The sequence below is a fragment of the Tympanuchus pallidicinctus genome, unplaced genomic scaffold (assembly GCF_026119805.1).
Source record: "Tympanuchus pallidicinctus isolate F22 unplaced genomic scaffold, pur_lepc_1.0 scaffold1, whole genome shotgun sequence".
Lineage (NCBI taxonomy): Eukaryota > Metazoa > Chordata > Aves > Galliformes > Phasianidae > Tympanuchus > Tympanuchus pallidicinctus.
Window position 1 is genome coordinate 92,751,688 of NW_026294618.1, and position 9,467 is coordinate 92,761,154.

General features: G+C 47.3%; 1 protein-coding gene across 2 annotated transcripts; it reads right to left on the reverse strand.

Moving 5' to 3' along the window:
- Window positions 1-3,661: 3,661 nt before the first annotated feature.
- Window positions 3,662-9,048, reverse strand: CRLS1 (cardiolipin synthase 1). Of its 2 annotated transcripts, none has more exons than XM_052672641.1 (7): window positions 8,671-9,048; window positions 7,481-7,618; window positions 6,776-6,905; window positions 6,261-6,346; window positions 5,777-5,845; window positions 5,337-5,428; window positions 3,662-3,989 (listed from the first exon to the last, which is right to left on the reverse strand). In XM_052672641.1, the coding sequence occupies exons 2-7, from the start codon at window positions 7,580-7,582 to the stop codon at window positions 3,902-3,904; spliced, it is 567 nt and encodes a 188-aa protein (XP_052528601.1). In that variant the 5' UTR covers window positions 7,583-7,618; window positions 8,671-9,048; the 3' UTR covers window positions 3,662-3,901. The 2 variants fall into 2 exon arrangements, with proteins under 2 accessions (XP_052528601.1, XP_052528592.1); XM_052672632.1 differs by lacking the exon at window positions 8,671-9,048 and adding an exon at window positions 7,984-8,325.
- Window positions 9,049-9,467: the final 419 nt, after the last annotated feature.

The window sequence follows — 9,467 nt, forward strand, 5'->3', positions numbered from 1 at the left end:
GGCTGCAGCCGTGCAGCGCCGCGCGCCCCGCAACCACGGCGGGAAGAGGAGAGCTGTGCCGTGTGTTCTGGAGCAGCCTTGATAGTATGCAAAGCCGCAGGATGTGAAGCCCGGGTGACCTCATCTGCTGCCCTACAGCCTGCGTCACACAGGTCTCCCATTGAGGTCCTTCACACGCTGACCCTCACGTGTACATGCAGTTTCCAGACCATCTAAAATAAATACGACTTAAAAAATGAAACTAGTGAAGAGGTTCTGGGGAAAATGAGCCAGGAGGCTCCTGCTTAACATCTGTTCTGAGACATGAGAGCTGGAGCACCTCCCCTACCGGGACAGGTTGACAGAGTTGAGGCTCTTCAGCCTGGAGAAGGCTCTGGGGGGACCTGAGAGCAGCCTCTCAGTGCCTGAAAGAGCCTACAGGGAAGTGGGGAGGGACTTTCCTAAGGTCACATAGCTACGGGGTGAGGGGAAACGGCTATAAACTGGAATAGGGTGGATTTAGACTAGATATTAGGAGGACATTTTTTATTGTGAGGGTGGTGAGATGCTGGCACAGGCTGCCCAGAGGCTGTGGATGCTCCTCCCTGCAGGCGTTCAAAGGCCAGGCTGGATGGGGCTGTGAGCAGCCTGGTCAGAGGGAGGCGTCCCTGCCTATAGCAGGGTTGGAATGAGGTGGTCTTAAAGGTCCCTTCCAACACAAACCATTCTGTGATTCTGTGCTGAGAGGAAAGCAGCATATTGCATCACTTTTCCTCTCATCCACACACTCTCTACTGACTTTCCATTTTCATTGGCTTATACTGCTTCCACAGCAGGGAAGAAAGCTCATGGAGACAAGGCCAATGGTCCAAAGGTCCCAGGATCACAGTAAAATGACAAAAGGTCACTGACTTAAAAGTAATGGGATGGAATTCAAAGGTCACCACGTCAAGGGTCAAATGCCAAAATGCGAAAAGGTCATGGTGCCAAGGTCAAAAAACCTGAGTCAGTGTCAGAAGCTTAAGAAGTAAATCAGGCAAAGGTCTAAGATCAAAAGATGGCAGATCAAGGTCAGAGATCTAAATGGCAGAGTCAAGGACAAAAGGTCAAATGTCAAGCAGCACATGCCAGGCTGTAGCAAAAAAGGACTGAGGTAGGAAAAAGGATTGGAATTATACCTTTCACAGTGTGAGGGAGAGCTTTCCTACCTTGCATAGGATTCCCTGGGGAGACAGTATCTTGTGCAAGCATTTGCAGAAAACTTAGCTGGTGAGCGTTAGATCTCTCCGGAGACTGAATACATGCCAGCCCAGACACTGTGCTGCAACAGCACCACCTAGCTGCATTCTCGGAAAGAAAGCAAGGGAAGGAAAACTGGGCTGGGAGCAAGCTCCCGTTGCCGCAGGAAGGCTGCAGGCAGGCACTGGATACCTCTGGGTTTCCCTGAGGTTACTCCTGAGGAACAGGGGCTGATTTTTCCTCAGAATAGCCTATTTGTGATAAGGAATTACCCTATCTCAAAGGCAAGAGCTCACCGGAACCTTCCAGAAGGGAGCAATCTCCAAACAGAGGTGTTTCTTTCTCAGCTGCTGGCACTTAAGTGAGGTTAGGGAGGGGGTGGATCCAGTCTCACAGGTGGATTAATTGCTTGCACCTGTGCTCCCAGGCCTAGCCACGCCTCTACAACAGATGTTCAATCACTGCCATGACCTACCAGTTCCCATACAGAGTTCAATGAGCAAACACAGTAAGGTGCCAGAACCACCACCACAAAAAGACTGAACACGTACAAGGAGGCAGAAGCCCATGTTAATGATCCAGGGGGAGGTATTGAACACGCACGTACTGCTCGGGAAAACCTTTGCGTAAGAAAGATCTTTTGTATCAGGGATGTGCAATTAGGTGGAAGGATCCCCCTGTGCACCTAGTGCCAAGAATAAAGAATGCCTGCTTCCAAACAGTCCAATTTGAGACTTAAGAGCGTTTCATGACCAAGCAGCTTACAGTATCAAGCCAATCTGTGCCAACTGTGCTATTCTAATCGTGCCAGGCTGACCCAACCCAACATGCCCTGTGCTGGGTCAAGCTGCCCTATCTGAGCCAACTCACCCCAGGCCAACCATTTCCAACTGAAGCCGTGGCAGGGCAGGCTGGCACAGTGAGGTAGATCCTACCAGCTGCCTTCTACCCTCCTATCATTATTCTGCCTCTGAGGCAGCTATCTTCTTTGAAAGTACCTATTTCGCTCCTGATCAAAATTCTGTTTCACTTCTGATTCTCCATCCCCTTCTACTTCTGGTTATACTCTTGGTTATACCCCCGCTTCCAGTTCCAAATCCTCTTCTGCTTTCACTTCTACTTTTGATCCCACTTTAGCATTCACTTCTGGGTCTACTTCCATTGCCAGTTTCTCATATACTTCTAGTTCCACTTCTGGTTTCAGTCATGCTTTTACTTCAAAGAAGAGCGCTTATACTAAGGCTAAGTAAAAATGGAACCAGAAGTAAAAGTGGAAAAGGGAAGAAACTGGAATTGTAAGCAAAACCGTATCCACACGTGGAACCAGAAGTTGAACAAAATGAGATCAGAAGTTAAATAGACAAAATCAAAGAAGAGGGTTGCTTCTGAGGCAAAAGAGAACTGCTAAGGAAAAATGTGACCAGAAGTGGAAAAGGAAGGTGAACCAGAAGTCAAATCAGAAGTGTAATTGTAACCAGAAGTAAAATTGTAACTGAAAGTAGAAATGCAATGGGGGAGGTGGGGGTGGTACCATATCTGGAAATCAAAATAAAAGCATAGCCAGAAATTGAACAAACGTGTGATAAGAAGTAGGAACTTTCAAAGACAGCTGCTCCTAAAGCATAAGACTACAATGCAGGCAGAAAGTCACTAAAAGTGGAAAGAAGGGGGCTGCTACATAAGCAGAAGCAGAAAAAAATGAAATGTGACCAGCAGTTAAAGGGAAACTGTAACTGAAAGTTCAAATGGAAACAGAAGAAATAATGGAAGTAGATGTGTAACCAGAAATGCAGTGAATATTAATCAGAAGCAAAATATAAACTCTCTAGTGGCTTTCCATTTTAACTGGCTTGTGCTGCCTCCATAGCAGGCAAGAACGATCACGGGGGTCAATGCCAAACATCAAAAGGTCCCAGCTCAAGCAACTGTGGACACAGGAGATGCACCTTGTTTCAATCAGTAGATATAATTTGTAATGAGAAACACAACTCCATGCCCACTTTGTTTGGATAGACTGTTCATTGCACAGCTGGCCATTCTGAGACTCAAAACTCTTCTCTGCTGAGTACAGTTAACATTTGCTTGCATAAAAAACAAACAGGAAAAAAAAAATAAAAGGGACAGGGGAGAGAAGTAACTCTTCAGCACCTGCCATATTACCCCAGAAAATGAAACCGTGTTTGCTATCACTCCTATTTAGACTTTTGAAGATTCTGTTTGATCACATTGTTTGTTCTGCTGCAGGCTGAAATATGTCATAAATCCTAATAAGGAAAGCTACTTTATTGACTTAGGTTGAGGTACAAAGACACATTCTTACAATTGCTTTTTCTTCTCGGATCTAGTCAGTGTATTATACGAAGATGCCAAAAACGCTGGTGAGAAGTGCATATTTCTGACTTCAAAAACAATATAAAATTATTAAAGATGTGTATGGCAGCAATTAGTAACCCGTGTGTTTAAGAACATTATTTATTTGTTTTTATAAAGAACCTTATCTTTAAACAAATTAAAAATACATTGAAAAGTCTCTATATATACACACAATACACGTTCAAACTTCATTTCAATGCGATGCCATGGTTCAAGCAGAAAAACAAAGCTCTTTTTCACAAACCCAGTTGCATTACAACCATCTTCTTCAGTACAGCAAACCATGCTGCCAGGTCCTTCCAAGAATACTTCATTTGTTATTAATCACCTGAACTGTTTTTCGGCCATAGTGGTAATAGCTATACGCAGATGTTACCGTTGTGAAAGCTGTGATGCACCTTTGAAGAAAACAGCTCCTGTAAGCCATCTGAGTTCAAGCACAACAGTAAACATTAACACTTGTTTGAGAGAAGACAACAAGTCTGCTTCCATATCTGTAGCCTCCATAATTGTTACTGGCATAAGAACTGACTGATGTGAGAAACTATCACTTTGCAGCACGAAGGGATTGTTAAAAAAAAAATACAGAAGACTTGAACTTATTTTAAGAAGTTCCACAGCTAAAGCACAAGTGTTGGCTTCAGCCTCTTTTGCTCTTTTCTCAGACATTATGTAATAACCATCATTTATTTCCAAATTAGCAGCACTGCTCTGTGTCAAAGGCTGACACCATTCAGGTGGGAGTCAGTAACAGCCCTCTGTCAACACACTGCCAGGCTCATCTATCCTATTTTTAGGTACAGTCGCACAGCACCCAGCTAAGTCACACCCAGCACTACTAACAACACGCTAACTCTCACAGAGAATAGCAAGGTGTGTCTTTCACACATGCAGTTCCAGGTTTAGCTTTCCAACAGGGTGAAAAACACATTTGGCTGTTAAGATACAGGTTCCTTATTCCTTAAAAAGCTTTAGTGACTTTTTTTTTTTTTAAAAGGCACGCAATACTGGATCTTCTACTACCTTAAACTCGGTTACTAAGTAATTCTGCTACTGCAGTTCAGTCTCTTGGTTGTGAACTCTTACCTAACACCTTAGGAGAAATATTGCCACTTGTAACACCTGCTGTCAGCTACAATTAGCTGTTCAGGTCTCCAGTGATGGCAGTGATACCCAAGGTGGGCATTTCAAGTGCACTGCAGTAGGGCTGTTTTCATTTGATGCCTCCCCTTCCTTCCCATAGTTTAGGAGGAATTGCTGATATTTAAAAATGCTTCAGAAATCTAAATTTCAGGACAGTAGGTATAGTCTAAAGCAAAGTAAGAAAATAGTTCCTGTCGATATTTACTGATATCAAGTTTTCATTCAGGGGTACTTATGGCATGAATACAAGAAACCTGTACAGCCTCACTTCCCACTCCCCCTCCTCTGATACTAATCTGAAGACACACTTTGCACTTGTGTACATCGTGGCTTTTCTAAAGCCTTCCTTCTTCACTGCATTTCCTGGATCTTAATGAGTCTCACACAAATTCAGTAATAACAAATATACAGTTGTTACATCAGCTAAGAATAAACATGTAAAAATTCAGCCACTGGGGTCTGAGATCATTTGAGCATCGCCTTTTTGTCTCCCACAACTATTTAATTTCAATTTACTCAACTATTTATTTCAATTACTCATTTCTTAAGAAGCACGTTGAATTATCTTAAATAACCACACTAAAGATGAAGAGATAGGTTACCATAATGTCTGTAGATACACGCTGTCCACATAATTGAAAACAGGAGCTGCTAAAGAAGCCGCCACCAAAATCAGCTGAACCGCTGTGTTCATCTGGTAAAAGCAAAACAAGCGTGGCCAAAATGAAGTGTATTGCACAAGGAATGCCAATATACAGTTCTGTTACTTGTTTAAATATTAGTCTGTGTACTACTAAAAAAAAAAAAAAATTAGAAAAAATATTTTAAAACTTCTTTCAACAAAACATCTCCTACGCTTGAAACCAGCCAATGTCCTGATTGGTTTTCATGATGAAAACCTTTCAGGATTTCAGCTGCCTCCAAGTCAGCTGGCACTATCTCGACACTGGACCCAGTAGTACCCACTGTACCCAGCCTCATCCCCTCAAACTACACACTGCCCCAACTAAGGAGAAACTTTATAATATGTTACTACTCTTACCTTGCTAATGAACGTTGGTTTTAGTTGGGCTGTAGCATAACAGGGATTAAAATACCTACTGAGTGTTCTCTGTTGGGAGAGGAAAGGGAAAAATAAATGCAGTTCTAACATATTCAGTTTGATATACATCTTCACATGATACACAACAAAAAAGCAATTACAGTACAAGAGAATTACACTACTACTGCCCTGAGATGAACTATTAGCCATCGTACAGAAGCAAGAGAAAAAGTTACCAGTAACTCTGGCTCATCTTACTCAAACTTATTCTACAAAACACTGTCCTGTTCACAAACCCAGCACAATAAGCACTGGGCTATCCACCCAAGTTTAGGGCAACCATCAGGATTAGAGGAAAATCTCTTGGTTACAACTTGTTACACGCTTATTCTTTATATATACACGTAATAGCATATAAAAAGATTCAGTCATACTAAAAAACGATGACATGTTCACAACATTTGGTTTGATCTTACACACTCACCGGTGGAGAAAGAGTTTTGTATCGCACGTAAAAAACAGCAGCAATGAGCGCTACATCTCTCAGAATGATCATGGAAGTAAGTGAAACTGAAAAACCAAGCCAACAGGATCTAGTGAAAAACCACGTCCAAGATTAAGAAGAAAGCATGATAAAAAAGAACACAAAACATGAAGCAGGAAATAAGCACTGCCAACTTCTGAAACAGTTTTAGGCACAACCAAAGATGTTTAACATGACTTCTGAAAAGGTTTCATCTGATGGCTTTAACCTGTCTAGGAAATCTTACATGTTTGGATGTAACAGCTGGCTTTGAAGAAAGTAGCAGCAGTGTGTTCTATCTGGGCTGGAGGGAGCTGGGTTTTGTTTGAGTATTCAAAAGCAACAGATTGCAAAGCACAGCTGGCAAGCTGCTAAGAGCTAAACATGGTTTTCCTTCCAGAAACAGAAGAAATATTAACTTACAGAAGAAATATTAACTTTTAGTACAGCGCATGCAAGCAATGACATTTTCTCACCTGGGATAAGGTTTGTACAAGTTAGGCTCACATAGAGCACACTGATGAGAATTTTATCAGCCAGTGGATCGAGAGCACTTCCCAATGCTGATTTCTGATTAGCCCAATTGCGCGCAATGAACCCATCCAACTAGAAAGAACAACATTCAGGAATATTGTGTTAAAAAGCAAAGAATAAAAACAGGTGTCATATGCTGCTGTTACAGCGAGGTTTCATGAACATCAACGCAACCCAGCTGTGTATCTATGAGGAAGCCTGTCAGCAGGTCCTTGCATCCCTCCCACCCCCACTCGCATTGCATTCTAGATACTGGAAGTCTTTAAACACTTTCAGTTCTGAATATTTAAAACAAACAAACAAAAAGCCCACAAGCAAACAAACAATTGCTACAACTGACGTTTGAAAAGGCACATCTGAAATTCACCAAGCATTGCTTTGGCGGGTGCACTGTGCACACCTGCCAACACCAGCACACCTCCAATACACGAGCATAGCGGCAATGCCCATTTGGGGTGGTCAGCACTACATCCCCACGAGGGACGTAGGATGCTACAAAGCAACAAATGTAAGACGACAAACTTCATCTCCTCCTACAGAGTATAATTTCCATGTGAGACAGATTCTAAACTCCAACGCACATCGATGGGATCATAGCAACCCACACTGTACACCCCCAAAGTATTTCCAAACTCATGTCAACATACCAAATCCGTTACGCCAGCCAAAACAAAGACACCTAGTGCAACATTGAAATTTTCTTCAACAATCAAATAGCCTAGAACTGGCGCCAATCCCATCCTTGCCATTGACAGTATGTTTGGGATCGTCCACGGGTTTTCATACTGCAAAGTAAGAAAGCAAACACTTCAGGCCGGGAAGGCGGACCGCGGCGTCAATGGGCGCACAGCCGTGGCAGGCAGAAGCCGCGCCCGCCTGGGAAGCGCCCCGCTGTCGGAGCAGGGCGGCACAACTCGGCGCTCAGGTGCCCGCCTCGGCCCGCACTTCGCCCCCAGGGGAGCACGCCGTGCGCCGCCGGCTCTAAGGTGTGCGGCACACCTGTTGCGGCAGGCCGCGGCTCCGCGCTACAATGCAGGCGCTCCGGCGGCCGGTCGGCGGGACGGCCCGGTGCACCGAAAGCGGCCCCGACCTCGCGCGGCCGCCGCGCTCGGCCCTCCCGCCCCCGGCCCCGCTCCCGCGGCTCGCGTACCGGCTCGGCGTAGCGCCCGGCCACGCTCCGCTCCCGAGGTGGCTCCGGAGGCGCGGCCCCGCCGCTCCCCGCCCGCCGCGGCCCGGCCCCGCCGCCGAGGGGGCTCCAGAGGGGCGCGCGCAGCGGCCGCCGGGGCGCGCGCAGGGCGAGGGCAGCGCGCGCCCCCCCGGCCAGGCAGAACGCGCCGCCGTTGCCGTGGCGACGGTCCCCCGCCTCGGCCCGGCCGGATGGAGGCCCGGCCCCGCCGCACGGCCGCCTCCGCCCCGCGCCGCGGAGCGGCCCCCAGAACCCCCTGCCCAGCCAAGCGGCGGCCAGCATGCTGCGAGGCGCCCGCCCGCCGCCCCCTACGCGCTCTGCGGCCCCGCCTGCCGGAGCGAGCGGCCGTCCGACGCCGCCATCCGTCTCCCCGACAGAGCGACAGGGACTCCGGGACAGTGGACGAGCCGCGGGCTGCGCCCGTGCAGCGCGAGGGGGGGCGGGGCGACGCTTTGCGACGCTTTACGACAGCGCCCTCGGCGGCGGGCCGCGCGCTTTACGGCGGGCTTAGCGCTCCCCCCCCGGGCGCAGAGCGGCCCGCCCCGGGCAGCCGCTACGTGTAGCCGTGTAGCGTGGCGCTCCTCGCTCCTCCCCGCAGAACGGGAGTTGTGCGACTTGAGGAGCGGGAAACGGCCACCTCGGGCACCCTACCTCATGTGTTCCTTCACGAGTCTTTGAAGGAAGAAGTGGATGGTTTGCTTTGCCGTAAGGCTTCTCAGAGAGCAAAGAGACTCTCGTGCTCAGTACTTGGCCTCTCGCTCCTCTCAGTCGTGTTTGCTTTGGCTCTAGGAAGGGTAAGAGTTGGCCTCTCCAGCTGCAGTAACTGACTCGTTCTTAGCCCCTGCCCTTGCCATTCAGTGCTATTAAGTAGCTACAAGTTTGCACTCCAGTTCCTGGCAGTGCTGCAGACTCCGGTCAAGGTGTGACCCGTCTGTTCCATCCACTGACTACAGATGGTAGTCTGTAACCGGCAAGAGAAATGAGAGAAAGAAACCAAACCAACAAAAAACACCATTCACGTGTGTGTTTGGTAACTCTACCTTTCCCCCCTGTGAAAGGCAGTTAAAAAGGAATAGGGGAATTCTGTGTGACCTTAAGAATTTACTACTTCTCTTGGCACACCAAGTAGAGGTGGTAGCTTCTAATCGTTTGCACAAAGATGGGAGTGAAAGAACATTACCACCTCCAGGTAAAGAGCACGTTCTGAAGTGTGCAGAGAACACAAAATGGGGAGGGGTGGAGACACACTGAGGGAATCCAGCAGATTGGGGCCAGGAGCTGCCAGAAACCTCATCGCAAAGAGGGAAAGGGTAAAGTCCTGCAACTGGGGAGGAACGGCCCCAGGTAGGAGCACAGGGGGGCACACAACTGGAAGTACCTCTGCAGTGAAGGAACTCCACAAAGCAGGGGGAGGTGAGGCAGAACCCCACATGTGAATTTCCAGTGCT

Bases quoted from the DNA above. Each gene is read 5' to 3' on its own strand.
- CRLS1 (XM_052672632.1), bottom strand. From the start codon at position 8,301: ATGCTGGCCGCCGCTTGGCTGGGCAGGGGGTTCTGGGGGCCGCTCCGC. The intron at 6,347-6,775 runs GTGAGAAAATGT...TTGGTTTTTCAG, and splicing joins TTGTACAAACCTTATCCCAG to TTTCACTTACTTCCATGATC. The intron at 3,990-5,336 runs GTAACCTATCTC...TTTTCTTCAAAG, and splicing joins GTGTATCTACAGACATTATG to GTGCATCACAGCTTTCACAA.